Source organism: Hoplias malabaricus, chromosome 9 (assembly GCF_029633855.1).
Source record: "Hoplias malabaricus isolate fHopMal1 chromosome 9, fHopMal1.hap1, whole genome shotgun sequence".
Lineage (NCBI taxonomy): Eukaryota > Metazoa > Chordata > Actinopteri > Characiformes > Erythrinidae > Hoplias > Hoplias malabaricus.
Genome location: NC_089808.1, coordinates 24,424,659 through 24,441,724, shown reverse-complemented (window position 1 = coordinate 24,441,724; position 17,066 = coordinate 24,424,659). Strand labels below are relative to the sequence as shown.

Below are 17,066 nucleotides of genomic sequence, written 5' to 3'. Positions count from 1 at the left end.
TTAAAACACATTACTCCTATTCAGTGCATGGCATTACTTAAAATTAAGAAAATTTAACTATTCAACTATGTCTACTAAAAATGTAGAATTTCAACTGAATTCAGATTTAGAACAATTTAATACTTAAATTTGTTAATTTGTAAAATACAACTTTGGACTAGCCCTGTGAAGGACTGGCGCCCCCTCCAGGGTGTGTTCCCACCAGTGATTCAATGAACTGGACAAGGGTTGCAGACAATGAATGAACGAATTAAACTTTTAGTAACTTTTTTGTAACACATGTGGAAAAAAGCTTGTTTTATTGTTTTTTATTTGAATCAATAATTTGCATTTCTTGTGCCCAAGCCTAATTTATACTTATGTGTCGACCCTACACCATAGGCAACGCGTTGACATGAACCCTATGCCGTAGCCTGATGCACACCTCTCTAGAAATGTAACTATGCGGCACATCGACATACCTCAATGACTGTGATTGGTCAGTAGTGGGATGGACATTGTTTATGTTGAACCGAAAAAGTACAGGAACATGAACTCTGCTCCTCCACACACAGACACTTTCACAGCCTGAGATTTCCTCAGACATGGTGTGGACGTCAGGAACGAATAAAAATGTTGAACAAAGGAAAAAATGGACGTCTCTTAAAGTGCACTCCTACAGAGTGCACTTTAAAGATTTATAAAAGTAACTCTACACCACTGCATTGTTTACTATGTAGTGTAGAGGAAGATGTTTCGGATTCAGCCCCTAGTGGTGTGGAGGTGTAACTGCAGAGTGACGCAGACGTGTAAACGCTCACAGCGGTGTAGGGCTCTTGTGTAAAAACTCACGTCTTCAAGGAGGTCGAGGTCGGTCATGCCCTTGGTGTCCAGCTCCTCCTGCATGCTGGAGATAGCAGCGTTGTTTCCAGGAACCCTGTAGATCCCTGTGTACTCCAGCCCTCTCTCCTCTACCAGCTTACAGCACACCTCCACGATCAAAGGCACAAACTGGTCACACAAAAATGTCAGTTTATGGTAAGATGATGAGTAATTTTGGAGCAAATCTACTCCTTTACAACTCAAAAGATCTTCACACCACGGCACTGCAAACAAGAGTATAACATTTCCATGAAACCATAAGAACAATACAGAGGAGCCTTGACTGTACTAAACTCTTACTTTGTTGTCATGAGCTGGGAGGCAGTTGTCCAGCCGAACTCCGAAGGTGACTCCTGCTGTGGGCTTCTTCTCCGTGGGCTTCTTCTTCAGCCCTGGGATCCCTCTCTTCCAGGCCTTGTCCCGCGGAGGACTGGAGTCATCTGAGACACATTATTACACTCTGGCATCAGCAAAGATTACAGAGGAAATAAGGGACTTGCTCCTCCCCATTGGTTTCTACAGGGTCTGAAGGCAGGTGTGTGTGTGTGTGTGTTTGTGGGGTTTACCTTTGCTGCTCCTCTCCTGCTCGTTCCTGGGGGAGTGTGAACCTTGGCTCTTGCTGCCTGTGACCCCAAGCAGCGTGTGTCTGATGCTCAGAGACTGGCGCGAGGCTTTAGGGGACGGCTCCGTCTTACTTGGGGGGGCACTAACAGACAAACAAACACACGAGGGGCATTCAATACATTCGGGGTTCAGGTACAAAGTAAAACATCATATTATAATATTTGAATTTTTCTGGGGCTGTCCCGAATCCCCGAACATCTTAGGGCAGGGGTGTCAAACCAGATCCACGGAGGGCCGTGTGGGTGCAGGTTTTCTTTCCAACCACGCAGACGCCACACCTCATTCCACCTGTTTTTAATCATTGGATCTAATCAATAGATATTGACTTTCAGTAGTGTGGGGCTTTTGCGTGGTTGAAAGGAACACCTGCACCCACATGGCCCTCTGTGGATTTGGTTTGACACCCCTGTCTTAGGGAATCTGAATATTCTGGGGCGGGTTGTTGGTCATATAATCCACACCCGACACTCACTAAAGCCTGAATACAAGTGGAGTGGAGCCTTTATTGGCAGCGTACAGTCATTAAAAAAAACCTCATCTGAATCTCAGAATTAAAAACCAACAAACCTAATAATGGATATGAGCTGACGTTTTCTTTATACCCCTCAGAAAGTGTCACTGTCTGGAACGGTTATAAAATTACATGCAGGATTGGGAGAGTCACCCCCATACATTTAAAAACCGTTTCACAGTAGAGAAAGGGCTGATCTTTACTGAAAGTGCTAAATAAATAAATCAACATGGAATAAACAGCACAAAAAGAAGTACAGGAAACACATAGACCTGTGGATTAACAACAATACATGAGGAAGAGATTGAGTACGTGTGAGAGGAGAGTGAGAGTTACAAGCCCGTTCCATGAGGTGCTCCGCATCTTAGAAGTTGCTAGAGCAGCAGAATAAACACACACACACAGGGGCTGGAGGCTGCTTAAAGCCATAATCCCACCTCATGGAAATGTACTCTTTGATCTTCCTGTTGATCAGGTCTGTGCTCGTCACCGGGGCGTTCTATACAAAGAAAAACACAAAGAGAAAGAACTGTAATGTAAGGATCTGCTCGGATTAGCCAGGACACACACACACACACACACACACGCCAAAGACAATAACAATAAACCTGTCTGAGGCACGCAGAGGAAACAAGAGCACAACAAAAACCCTGCACTTAACTCTCACACTTTCAGCAAACACCCTCCCTCTGCATCTTCACCTGCAATTCACATCGAGAACAAGCACTGCATTCGAGCAGAATGGCATAGACAGCCACAGAGCGTCTAAGAGTTTCACCGACCGCCACAGAGCGCCAAAGAGTGCCACAGCGCCACAGAGCAGCACATAACTCAGCTGAGCCCCTGGAGGAACTGGGGTCTTCACATTTCAAAATAAAGTGCTCCTATGTGCTCTCTTAAAGTTCTTCCTTTTGTTATTTCTTTCTTACCTTTTCATTCGATCTATCATTCCTTTATTTAACTAATGCTTTATTTATTTATTTCCTTGATCTATGTTCCGTCCATCCATTCTTGTCTTCCTTCACTTTTATTTCTCACTTTCTTTCTTCTCTCCTTTTAAACCTGTACAACTTGTGAAGGCCAAAGACAACTCTGCAGAGTTCTCTTATGGGTTAAGAATTTACCTGTCCAAACACAGGAGCTTGGATCTGCAAACAAAAACACCATAAAGAACGGTAATGAGGAAAACCTAGAATGTCCCCTAGGATTTTTCTAACCATCACGTATCAGGGTGAAACATAAACACAGTGGATGGCCCCGGTGCTGGAGAGCGGAGTCGTCTCTGATTAAACAAACCAACATATGTTGTGCATCAACAAGCCCTGCTCCGGTCCCTTTGATTTGGGCGTGTACAAAGGTAAACACCACACTCTGAAGATCCCTGACCCTCCTGGAACTTAACACACTAACAAGGCTTTCCACCTGTTGCTCTGCATACTTTGTTAGGCCCCTTTTTCACCCTGTTCCTCAAATGATCAGAACATTAATGGTCAAATCGACCAGTAGGAGAAGATCAGACACAGCAGTGCTGCTGGAGCTGACCCAGAGCCGGCATCACTGATGAAGGACTAGAGGACGACCGACACACACTCGAGACACAGATGAGCTACTGTCTCTGACTTTACATCTACAAGGTGGACCAACAAGGGAGGAGTGTCTCACAGAGTGGACAGAGAGTGGACACAGTGTATTAAAAACTCCAGTAGACACTGCTGTGTCTGATCCACTCGCACCAGTACAACACACACTAACACATCACCACATCAGTTGTGGTGGGTGAAACTACGCACCTCTTCGTCCAGGTTGCTGTTCTCCTGGATGACCCTGATCCAGGACAACATGTCGTCCCGGCCCTCTGCCTGGAACAGGTACTCGCAGTCGGAGGTGGTCAGCCGCAGGACGTTCTTCCTCTTGGTGTCGCTGTAGGAGATGTCAATCAAACAGGCCTTAACGCTGACGGGTTGGGGCTCGTCCTCCAGCTGAGAGTTCACGTGAGACACGGCCTCCTTTTTATCCTTATACAGATAGAGGGAGTGGCCTCGCAAAACACCATACATCTGCTTCCAGGGACGCATACCGCCACCAACTCGCTACAGAGAGAGACACAGAGAACACAAGAGAGAGAGAGAGAGAGATAATATTCCTCAAGTGAGTGAGTGTAAATAACTATACTGTTGAGTTCCCTTCAAAATAATAAAAATGGGAGCTCATTCCTCCTACTTTGCTCTTGTCTGTGTTGAGTTGTCTGAAGTGCAGCCAGCCCTCTTTGGAGGAGTCGCTGAAAACGTCTGATGAGGAATCTCTCCTGGAGCTAGAGTCATCCGAGGACTTGTGACCGTCCAAAGCCTTAATTAAAAAAAAAATTTCAAAACCACAAAAGAATCAGAACCCCAGGCAGGGGGCTTTCAGGAGAAATGTAAATAATCATGTACAAATTTACCCCCCCCCCATGTCACCACTTAACTAGTTCTCCCTCAATCATATGAGCAAACCAAGCTGGGAGGGGGTGCTCATGAAACACAAGAAGCTTCCTCAACTAACAATACCAGAGCTCAACACGCTTGGAGGAAACCAAGAAACTCAGAAAATCAAGTGACGTTCAAGTGAAATTGGTGTTCTCCTTCAAGTGTGTTGCTTTCATTCCCATATCAGAGGCTACTGCTTCTGCTCATTCTCCCTGCTCCCTTTAACCTCAGATCAGACCGTTAGGATGGAAAGCTGCTTCTTCCAAGTGACTCACCTTCCTCAGGACCCTCAGACTTGGCTTGCTGGATCGCCTGAATGAGAAAAACAAAAGGAGGAAATCAGGCTCTAACGCACTCCTTTGGAAAATGCCATACGGCCCTGGGTTAGTCAGAACACTTCGCAGCGGACTTACCCTCGTCCCTCCTCCCTGTAGTTGTCCAACCCTTCGTCGTAGGATTTGGAGCGCTCTGTTTTGGTGCCACTTTGTTCTAGGATCGCATTTCTGAGGGATTCTGGATTCATGCAAAGACACAAAGAGAGGTTAGATGCTGTTAAAAGACGCGCTGTTAAAAAATCCTGCGACCTCCGAGAACGTGTCCGAGTGTCACTGCTACTCCAGGCTTAGCACTTCGGAAAATGTAACTTTTGCAGGATGGTAGGAAAATATCCCACCCCTTCTGATTTCAGGACAGTGCTTTATAATTATAATTTACAATTACAATCTTCTACTGTAGGGGGAGCCTTACCTAGTGTTCCTTTAACTGATGCACTGCAAAACCCCCCCATGTCTAAACCTATTTCAGACATCGTAGAGAGGGGGACACGCTCTATGGAGAATAAACTGGGATGAAAGCAGGGAGAGTTCTGCTGGTCTTTACCCTGGTCATGAGAGAGCTGCCGGCGCATGTGTGGACTGGGCGTTTTTGGACTCGGAGAGTCTCCCATTAGCGCTGGAGCCGTAGAGATCACAGCCGAGGCTGGAATGTGGCTGCCATCATTATCGACACTGGGACTTGCCGGTTCATCTGGAACCACAGGAAGAAGAAGGAAAAAAATAAACAAGGTCATCAGAGCTCAACATGTTTGAAGGAGAACAACAACTGCTGTCCGGATCTGTTCTGTCAGCTAACAGATGCCCACATTGGTCAGCAAGGTTAATCAGTTACCATGCCTTAAAGGTCGATTCAAGCTTCTGCATTGGTGTCTGAGTCACGTCGCGCTGCAGTTACACCGCTACACCATTAGGGCTGAGTCTCAAACATCTTTCTCTAATTTCTCTCACACTATGTAGGGAGTAGCCATGTTTGGGACAGAGCCTAGTTTACATGAGGTGCCAGGAAAGAAGAAAATAGAAAGGTGACATGTTTTTCTGAGGTACTCTGGACTCATGGTCTCGCTTGTGTGATTTTTTTCTGTGTTTTTCCTTTGTTGAATAGATTATTCATCCTGACGTGTGTGGAGACGAGGAGTTCCTGATTCAACTTAAAGAATGTCCATATGAGAACTGACCAATCACAGTTGTTCTGGTCTGCGTCAATGTGATGCGTAGTTACATTTCTGGAGAGGTGGGCGTCAGGCCACGCCAGGTTTGTGTCGACACATTGCCTACGCCATTAGTTCGGCGCAAAAACATAAATTGGGCTTAAGGCTTATTCAGACCTACTGGATTAACAACAAATAAATATGACATCAAATATGTTGATAGTAACCAATAAGAGCCCTGACTCGGTTCACAATGAAACCAAATTTTGAGAAAAATAAAACCAAAGAAACAACATGGAGCCCCTTTTTCCCCCACATTTTTTGCCGTATTCTGTAATTATTTTTGTGATACAAATCCCAGTGTCACAGACATAATTTTGCAATTTGCATTCCAACATTTTGCCCTTGAAATGGTCTCAGAACGAGTCGCATGTAACACAGGACGTGTTACTGAAGCATTTAAAAGGTTAAAAAGGTCCAAAAACACACACTTTTAGAAACAAAAATATGCTTTTAAAATGGTCTCTGCCCTCACCAATCACATTGTCACTCTACAAATGAGGTCACACTTACACACAGTCATGTTACTGCATCCAGTACGTTCACTAAATGTTAGGGACTTCATGATTTAAAATGAAGAATAAAAGTGTGTAGTGAAGTATCCAGACCTTATAAAGAGTTTGTGACACACGTCACCATGGGTGCTTATGGGTTATGAGTGATCACCACGCTTGTTTTGCTCGATCTGGCATATGCTTCACCGATTGTTATTGAGTGGTATTGCCAATTGCACAGCCATTTCATCTACTGTTATGTCTCTTATGTCTCTCTGTCTATGGCTGTGGCAGTAGGTATGAACCTTTGATTGGGATATGGCTAGGGTTTTGAGGATCATGACAAGGAACTACAAACTAGATTCCGAAATGCCTGACTCAGCGTTGAGAAACGTGCTGTTCCTGTGCATGTATTTTTTAACTGAATTGTGAAAGTCGACAGACATTAGATTTGTCAAACCCACCCCCAGAGTTCTCAGGGTAATTCACACCGCCAGTGTGCAAAACTGGACGGCGTAAATCACAAACACTCCTGTGAAGTGCAGGACAGAAATTTGGAGGAAAGGATTTTCCTGTTAAAAACGTAGCAGGAACGGAGCTGTCAAAATCAATATCACAGTTTCATGAGATGAATTCTGCTTTAAATCACATTTAAGGCACTTTTAAAGGATGATTATACAGCTCTTCTAGACCACAGAGTCTATTTACACACTGACCTTATACTTAATAACGAAGTAATGATTCAGTGAGTAATTAGGGCTGACCGTACAGGCCTCACGCCTCTGTGTATTACGTTATCGCCTTTGTTTATAGGACTCGCACGAACCGTGAACAGCCTGAAACTTTTCTAGGAATGAGGACAGTTGGGATACGTTTTTTGAGAGAGCTAAAAACTTTCCAGGTCCTCTGTAGGCCTCAGTCTAAAAAAGCCCACTGTACAAAGCTGCTCTGTGCTGCCATGGGGCTCCGGCTGCTAAATTTAAAGCCAACGCCCTACTTCCAGCCTGGGCCCGGCTCCCAAAGAGGGCTGAGGGGAAGATGTGTAAACGGCCCTGAGGGTCAGACTCGATGGTGCCACCTGCTGATAACACCCTTCTTACGTAAGGATGCCAGGTTTATTTTTACTGCAATTAACCAATACCAGCATGTACAGAGGTAAGATATTTACGTCAGCGAAAATATTGGACATTATTGTGGATTTATTAATAACATCCATATTAGAAAAATACATAAACGCAATGCAGATTCTGCAGAAATCTGAACTGAATCTGAGTTTACTGATTCCAGATCAGTCTGGTTTAGTGCAGAGTGATGGAAAACTCAAACATGGCTAGACCAACACAGGGCTGGACAATAATTCAATATCGATAAATATCACAATATTTCAATATACATTATTTACAGCATCTTTCACTCACTGACGCTCATTAGAGGCCGCTGTCGCCAGTTCAGCACTCAATTTAAAATTTAGTTTAAAATTATTAATACTGACAAGGCAGTAGGTTTATGTTTTGTTGGTGATGTCATGTTTTGTGTTTGTTCTTGAAAGTTCATCAGTGAAATTAATACTGTTCCAATAGATATCAGAATTATATCATATCGACCGAAATTAAGAAACATATCGTCATATAAAGTTTAGCCATATCGTCCAGCCCTAGACCAACAGTGTTATCCAGAATCTCTTACACCGGAGCCACGCGGTGCGTAAAAGTGTGTTTACACCATAAGCATCGAATCAGAAAGTATAACCAATGCTGACCAATCAAAAAACAGCTCGTGACCTCACCTAAATGAACAGAAACAGGGACAAGCATCCTGAAATCACATTGTGTGCAGCTGACGCTCATGTCCTGTGCAGACAACGGTGCTGATTATAAAGGGAGTGCTACAATAAACTTTAGAATTAACATGAACTCAATGTGGCTGCCATTTCAGGGATATGTAGGGATATTAGGACAGCAATGACACGCATCCCTCATTCCTGGATTACGTTAATGACAATAACCCTGGACCACACACAACCAATGAGTGTCAAATTCACACCATACTTCTATATTTCAACACGTGCCTCCATCAGCGAGCGATGTGTGTATATTTAAAGATCCGTCTCAATAGTACAACCTTCCCTGTGCCGTCCTGACTGGGCCACAGAGAAGGAGCAGCTGTGCAGAGATGCTCTGCAGCCTTATATTCTTGAGGCTGACATTTTGACAGCTCTGCCTCCGCGACTGACAGCCCTGCGAGAAGAGTCAGAAGTCGCAAATAGAAGCATTCTCACACAGTGGCGTTTGAACAATGGAGCTGGAGGTTTTTAACACTGCCAGTCTTTCTAACAAAATGCCACACCAATGAAAGTTTCAGGAATCGATATAAAAGTTTACTTTTTTTTATTAAAGCAACACTAGGTTGTATTTCTACGTTAAGATTACAGTTTCAGAATCAGTGTGATGCTTCAATGAGCTGTAATAGCAAGAATAGAGCCTCTGTTGTTGCTACCCGGACTACATTTTTAAAGGAGGGTAGGAAAGTACCCTCCTTGTTTCTCTTTGGTTTCAGGACAGTACTGTAAAATTAATTCCATTTTGCAACTGTAGGGGGAGCCCAAGGGCAAAACACCACATCTTACTTAGTGCTGCTTTAATCCAACATTGGTCTGTGGTTAACTGTAGCCTAAGATCAAGTATGTATGTATGTGCGTACGTACATGCTCACTCACTCACTCGCTCGCTCAAGGACCACCACCCGGTCACTCGCAGACGGAACGTAACCCAGTCACTCACACGCGGAACGTCACCCAGTCAACTAGGAACACTCACCCAGTCACTCTCTCAAACATACACACCTTTTATAAAAGTTTACCACAAACATAGTTCTCCAGTCAGACTGAGATTCATTAAGTTATTATAGGCACAAGCCATACGTGTGGCATATGCCACCTTTAAGTCGATCCAAGTTATGAATGGACAGTCAGTAGCAGACTGGAGCAATCCGGTGTCAGCGCACTGAACGACAAAGCTGTGGAGAGCCGTATTTCTGCCATGCGGTCTTTTCAAAAACAACTCATGATCAACAATAAACCCACAAGAGCCATCAGAGAGCTAAGTGGTTATTGATTTTAAAAGAGTAGGAACCACTCGATCATAACAGGCTAGGGCCACAGCACGTGGGGCTCCTCTATTACATCCAATTCATTACGGCTGAGGAACTTTTAGCGCACATCTGAAACAGACCCCTGGAAATGGGCCAACACTCCATAAGCAGGGCTACAATATGCACAAAACACACTGTTTTTTTAAGAAATGTGAGATCTGTCTGAAACCAGGCCGGTCACAATAACAACATTATTGACAGTCCCTCAGCTATTTCTGCTGACCTCAGTGTTGTCCAATGTGTTTATTGGCCTTATTCAATAGAATAAAATGGTCCTTAAATGACAATAATATTGTTCATCGCAATTAATTCTGGGACAATATTTTGATGATAATAAATGGCCATTAGCAGCTACACTACGGCCACTTTAGGTCGTCATCTCACCTCTTAATGGCCAGCTAGCACTGAAAATCTAAAGTACACACTCTACAAATGTTCAGAGGGTCTACACTAGGTCTCATGATGGATTTTTGGATCTGGCTGATGTGATCCATCCAGACCTGCTGATGATAATCACTAAAAAACTGACTCCGTCCACAGACCTGTGTGCGATCCACTCCTGGCTAAAGCTTGCTGACACGTGCCGTTGCCATGGCGACTCCGGCTGCACTTACCGATGAAGGGGATGGAGTCGAGCGAATCGTCCAGGTTGCTGGAGCAGAAGGAGGAGTCCTGCTGCTCCACCAGGCGCCTCATGTGCATCTCTCTCCGCGTGTCGTTGGGCAGCCAGCACATGGCTCCGCCTGGTGGCTCCGGCCCGTCTGTGTCGTTCACGGCCAGGATGTAGGACGGGTGGCGGAGCGGCTGAGTCTTCCCGGCCGGGGGCTTCTCCCGAAGGACCACACCTTCCGCCGGACTGCGCCCATTCATCGGCAGAGCCTTGAGGTCTGATGGGTTTGTCCTTCCCACCTGCTGCCTCTGAGGCTGTGCGACAGAGCATGAGGCTGACCTCTGTCCGACCGATGTTTCCCTGCCTGTCTCCGGGCTCTGCATGGTCTCAGCTCGAGTCCGAGACTGCTGGGACACGGGGAGGGAAACGTGGTTAGTCACCGCAGGGGCGGCTCTTTGGTCTTTAGAACGGGGGGGCTCTTTGGCCTGGTTTTTGCTAACACGCGACAATCTCTCCGGGCCGACAGCAGGGGGCGGGATGTCTGTCCTAGAGTTCAGCGGATGGGAGGCAGCTCTAGCTCGGACGCTGTTTCCGTACACTGATGGGTGCGGATAGAACCCTGCTCTCTGGGGCAAGGGCTGTCGGCTGGGACGACCACACCCTTGCTCCGCTCTGCCATGCCCCCTCCATTCCCCAGGCCAAGGCATGCTGGGAATAACTTCACCATGCTCTACGTAGTCCGAGGAAAGAACACGAGGCTTGCGGATAATCCCGTCCGAGGACACGCTACGCGGAGGCCAGTCTCTTCCTCGAGACGCTCTTTCTGCCCCACTCATCCGGTCCTGCGAGGCACTGCGAGGCGGAAGCACGGGAGGTCCCTGGTATGAGCGGTCATGAGACGTGCTCCGTCTTCGGACCTTGTTACCCCACATGGGCAGAGGCGCACAGCGGGAAGCGCCGTGGGAGCCTTGGGAAGCTGCCCGAAGACTGTCCAGTCTATCCTGAATAGTCCGGCTGTAAGCGTGGAGGCCTTTGTTGTCAATGTACTCCCTGTAGGTCTGGTACGTCCGCCAGTCGATGTTCTGGTGGGTGGCCGGAGAAAAGGCCGAGGAGGCGGCGGCCGGAGAGTAGTGCGTATACGGATCTCCAGGGTAACCCGGGGGGTACACGTCAGCTTTGTGAGCGTGGAGATAAGGCGGACGCCCACCTTGTCTGGGCCTCATCAACAACGACTCAGGACCCAAGTGGCCCATGTAGTCTCCCCTAACGCCAGCGCCCATGTGACCCATGTGGACGTCGGGGGTCACCACAACTGTCCGCACGCTTTCGTTGCACACGTACACGGCTGTCTGTGTCTTTGCCATCCGTGGTGGAGGTGAGGGGGGCACAGGTATTTCCACTCTGTACCCCAGGTCAGACGGAGGGACGCCGGGCGCCGGCGTTGTCTCTGTGGCCTCAGTCATCCCAAGGGGTTTACAGTCTACGCGAGGGTAACATATGGGAGGCGGCTCAGGGATGTGACGAGCGTTTCCACTGTAGGCATCATGACCTTTTAGGTAGGCATCCTGGGAGTAGGCCTGAGAGAGAGAGAGAGAGAGAGAGAGAGAGAGAGAGAGAGACGCTCGTCAGATTCAGTTTACACAGACAGCAGCCGCTCCTCTTGTAGAATATACTAAGTTACTTTGATGCTAACGATGACCAGCAGTTCACTGCGAGCGCTCGATGGTGCGTGGGAGATTCATGCTGCAGCTTGTGTGTGGGAGTCTGACAGGTCAGAAGTGTGAGCAGTGCTCCGTTGCACTGAGCTGAGAAACTGTACGCTACTCGCTGAGGCAACACAAGCGACAACACAGCACAAGATGATGATAATGATATAATGATAATCGAGAAGTGGACGCATGTTCTTAAGCACTGCCACCAGATTTTTTCCAAAAGGCAAGGGACCGTTCACCCACAGATGGGTGTTTATTTAAATAAGGGGTCATTGACAGTGTTTTGGCCTCCCGTTCACATTCACTGAAAACTGTTTTGTTTTTTTTCAGGGCTATGGTGTTCACGGACAAAATGGAGGTTTTGGAAAACACTAACGTCACACTGTTTCTGTTTACAATAGCAAGGCGTGTCCAGAATCTCACGCTGTTTTATCAAACAACATATATGAGTTTGAGTATGTGAGAGTGTATACAGTACCAGTCAAATGTTTGGACACACCCACTCGGAGGGTTTTCTTTGTTTTGGGCCGTTTCCCACATATTGTGAAATGTACAGCACCAGTCAAAATTTGGACACATCTCATTCAATGATTTCTTTGTTTGTTTTTATTATTTTCTATGTTGTAAATGAATGTGGAAGACATTAAAACTAAAGGAATACAGATGGAATTATGTAGTAAACAAAAAACTGTTAAACAAACCAGAATATGTTTTATACCTTACATTCTTAGTAGCCCCCTTTTGCACAGTTCTATACAGTGACTAGCCCTATTCCACCCTTCAGTAATGAGGAGATGGGTCCAAACTTTAGACAGATACTGTATATGTGTCTTTGAGTATGTGTCACGGAAAGAGAGAGACAGACGGAGAGAATAACAGAGAAAGTCGTTTTGCTCACTCTTGTGGATGTGGATGTTTTCAGAAACGCTGTTGGAACGGATAAACAATATTTTTATTTTTTTATTATTATTATTTTTTTTAATCCATGTGTATGGGGAAACCTAAGGCAGCTAACAGAAATGCTGCCAGACACTTATTTAAAACAAACAACACTTATCTAATCTCATGTGGACATTCAAACAGGTAGCTGACTTCTCTTTCTCTTCTCGCTGTCTTGGCTGCGGCGGTGGTAGTGGTGTTGGATGCGGTGGTGGACGTTAGCACACTCATACGATCAGCCTCTTTTTCACATGCTAAGCAGCCACAGATGTGCCCACAAGTGCGAGGCAGCATGCCGAGCTCTAAATAATCCAAATGAATGAGAATCGAGTTGTAACAAGGGCTGCTTTCTACCCACCGGTCGGGTCACCACCCGTGTCCGCAGGCACACGGACACCATGGGTGAGCGGATGCCCCCGTTAGCCACTGTGCTGAAACGAACCTCCGTGATCATCCCTTAGGTGCGAATTAAAAAACACGACAGTCCTACAACAACACTCCCGGAGAGGAGTAAAAGGTGTGGAGGAGTTGGCAATCTGAAGGCTCCATTTTTATCTGTCGTTCTAAACACGGCGGTGTTGCCGTCTGAGACGAGTGCTGTGGACTTTTACCTCACATACCTGTAGGCTCAGGTTACACTCCTCACACCTGAATGAACCCAGGCGGCACATACTGGCAGAGAACCTTGCCCCTCCTTTCATAAGGTGCGTGTGAAGTTCCACAGGTCAAAGTTCTCTGTCAGGCGGCTGAATAAAAAGGGCGAGGCACCGCAAACATTCCCGCTCGGAGCCTAAATCAAACAGGTATCGGGCTGCGCTCTGCCACAGCTGAGCCATGCTACCAGCCCAAAGCTCTGTCGACAGCCAAGCGGAACACAGCTGAACACGCACATAGACATGCATGACATCTGTGGACGAGACGAGACGACGACAACACGTAGTTCATCTGCTTACCACAGTAGTGATCTCCCGTGAAAACTGCAGCCATTACATCACAGGGAGGAAGAAAGAGAGAGAGAGAACAAGAAGGAGAGAGAGGGAGGGAAAATACAGACACATTAAAAAGACAGCCAAGCCCAAACCCAAGAGGAGTTAGTCCGAGTAGAGCCAGTGCCTCTCATTGAATAATTCTGTGCCAGCTGCTAAAAATACACCGGAGCGGAGAGTAGGGATGGTGGGAAGGCGGAGGTGAAGCTGTGGGAAGACTGTCACTGTCATTTTACAGATGCCACCTGCATGGGGTCGTCGCTTTTTCCTTTCCAGAAAGAGCCAGAGGTGGCCAAAGCCATCCTCCAGCGGAGGCAGCGTTAGCGGTGTCCTCCCCATTGCTCTCCATCTGCAGCCAGATTACACCCACCCGCGGCAGCACGGCTCTTCTGCTCCTGCTTACTCGTTCCCTCCCTCTCTCTCTCTCTCTGGAGCTGCAACCATTCACATGACGGAGGCAGCTGCTTGATTATACATTCTGTTCAGATGGCCCAGCTCCCCCCTCCCATCCTGCCTTCCCTGCTCTCTCTCTCTCTCCCTCCATGTCTCTCCCCTCTGTCATACACACAAACCTGCCCACAACACACAGCAGATCAGCTGATCCACTCTCTTCCTCCAGCTGCCTCCTATCCCTTCCTCATTTTGCTGGTAGCACTCATGTTCTCTCTCTCTTTAATCTCTCCCGTGTGTGTTTGTGTGTATGTGTGTACCAGGTCTTTGACTCTGTCCCTCTAATGAACCGCTGGCCCCATCCAGGGGTCAATCATGCTACTGTCTGGACGAGCCTCATCATCACCTTATTACACGGATAAAAGCCCTGCAAAAGCACCCCCCCGCCCCTCCAACTTAAACAGTTAGTGGTGGAACTATACATGCACTGCCCAGCTCCGTTCTGAGCTTGACATCGGGTCAGGTTTAATCTGGGGCTTAAGATTAAATTAGGTTGTCCATCCTGATGTCAGAAGAAGGATTCAGAAGCAATGATGCTGAGGCTCAGATTTGATTCAGGTGTCTATTCTAGTCAAGATTGGATTACGAGTTACTTTCTGAGATCAAGTGTTAAACTGCTTTTTCAGTTCAAGATCTGATTCAAACTAATTCTGAGGTCCGATTTTGCTCTGGTTTTTAGCCATTTTCACTCAGTTGTCTTTCTTCTCCATTTTTACTAAGTGCCCTTTGTTGCTGAACCCCGGTCCAGCGCTGTTATTGGACAGACTCGGACGAGGGGGCGGGGAGCAATATCACAAACATCTTAAAAGACACCTGAACCCATACTCCCTGGTCTAAGACTACGCTTTCTTTGGTGTATAAACAGCCTCAAAACTGGAGCTGATAAAAGCTGTTTTTTCTTCCAACCTCAGGATCCTGCAAAACTATGAGAGTGGAGGTTGTCTTGAATAATAACGTGGAGCTTGATCTCAGTTTCACGCTGCCTGTCCGAGCTGATAAACCCTGAGTCCAGATCAGTTGGCAGAGGTGGCCGGTGACAGTTTCCATATATATATATATATATATATATATATATATATATATATATATATATATATATATATATATATATATATATATATATATATATATATATACATACACACACACACACACACACACATCTTTCTTTCTTTTTTCTCTCTCTACACTTCAGAGAACACTCTTCTTTACCATTCTCTCTTTCTCTCTCTCTGCAGCTCTACCACTCCCACATCTACAACTGCTGTTAATACAAAGCTCCTCCAAGACATGTGAAGATAATAATCTGACGTTCAGTGCACGATTTTAGATCAGAAACCCACAGTGACCCACACTGTGCACTACGTAGTGTGGAGGTAGACATTTGAGTTTCAGTTTTTTTTTTAAAAAGTGGCAGAGTGTGTTGCAGCTGCAGCTTGATATGATGAGTGTTGCCATGTCAACAGTTCATAACGTCATGTAATTAAGAAACAATATAGTGTATTTATATTTTGTGTACTAGCCTACAGAGCTTTTAAAGTTAGTACATAATACAGGGGGGTCCAAAGTCTAGAGTGAATGAGAATGAGAGTGAGAGAGAGAGTGAGAGAGAGAGAGAGAGAGAGAGAGAGAGAGAGAGAGAAAAAAGAGGCTGCCCTCCTCTTATTGAGGGCAGCACAGAGATGAAGCAGCCGGTGCAGCTCCAGCCATAAAGCCTGCAGTGGCCTGGTTATCAGCCCCAGATTCAGCACAGAAAAGAGGAAGCGAAAACAGAGTGTAGCTTGCTCTCTCCATCTCTGTGAAACAGGTCAACTCCTCTGCTCAGAGTGAGAGAGTGAGTGAGTGAGAGAGAGAGAGAGGTGGAGTACTGAGATCTAAACATAAAACTGGGCCACTATTTTTGCTCAGGCCACATTTTGCACATCACCTGTGCTTCCTCAAAAAATATTTAAAATGAGCTGAACAAGATGTTCCTCATCCTGGGACGAATCAGAGGACGCTATGTAAAAGCACTTAGTTAAGCCCTTACCAGCTGCAGGATGTCCTCATCTTTGGGCATCACACACAGCTCCAGGAAGGTCTCACTGGAACAGAAATATTGAGTAGAGTTACGAACTGCTCTGGTAGTCACAAATGCATCGCAAGGATCTTCTAAAACATTCTGCACTTTTGCACGACTAAAAACTAATGTGGACATGAACAAACATTCCTGGTGAAGTTTTACTGCGTAATAAGTACAAAATAAAGCTTTTATTCCTATTTTTAATCAAAATTAAACTTTTGAAAAAAGTTTAAACCTTAAATTTGTATTTGTGTGGAAAATATAAAAATCTAGATTCAGTCAAGAGTGAATATCCATTAATGAAAGTACAAATAAAAGAAATATACTGCCATATAAGATACAGTTCATCAGAAGCCATGTTATAATCCCACCCTGATTCCCGTCATCTGAGTTAATGAGTTCTCACCTGTTCTGGATCAGAGCGATGACCTGAGTGTAGGTTTTTCCAATGATGCTCTCTCCATTCACCTTCACAATCCGGTCTCCTGCGGACAGAAAAAGCAGAGGGGGCTCGGGTTATTATTTTAACTCGACACTAAGAAATGCTGATAACTAAACCTGTGACGTTTGTGAAACTGTAGCTAAAGATTAACGTATAAACAAATGTGATGGTATGTTTGTCTGTCGTTCTTAGAAACACGTCACAGCATCCAGAACTT

At 45.8% G+C, this 17,066-nt stretch overlaps 1 protein-coding gene across 2 annotated transcripts in view; it reads right to left on the bottom strand.

Moving 5' to 3' along the window:
• Nucleotides 1-17,066, bottom strand: part of arhgap21b (Rho GTPase activating protein 21b) — a 50,766-nt gene that overhangs the window by 10,672 nt on the left and 23,028 nt on the right. Inside the window, exons 6-17 of one of the 2 annotated variants that reach the window (XM_066680639.1) lie at nt 16,814-16,892; nt 16,375-16,429; nt 10,263-11,835; nt 5,341-5,487; nt 4,875-4,974; nt 4,737-4,773; nt 4,217-4,342; nt 3,787-4,086; nt 2,434-2,495; nt 1,428-1,567; nt 1,162-1,301; nt 832-990 (exon numbers count right to left, since the gene is read on the bottom strand). In XM_066680639.1, the coding sequence (XP_066536736.1) occupies nt 832-990; nt 1,162-1,301; nt 1,428-1,567; nt 2,434-2,495; nt 3,787-4,086; nt 4,217-4,342; nt 4,737-4,773; nt 4,875-4,974; nt 5,341-5,487; nt 10,263-11,835; nt 16,375-16,429; nt 16,814-16,892 (2,918 nt within the window). Of the gene's footprint in view, nt 1-831; nt 991-1,161; nt 1,302-1,427; nt 1,568-2,433; nt 2,496-3,786; nt 4,087-4,216; nt 4,343-4,736; nt 4,774-4,874; nt 4,975-5,340; nt 5,488-10,262; nt 11,836-13,862; nt 14,300-16,374; nt 16,430-16,813; nt 16,893-17,066 lie in introns of those variants that run through there. The other variant, XM_066680640.1, reaches the window with a different exon arrangement.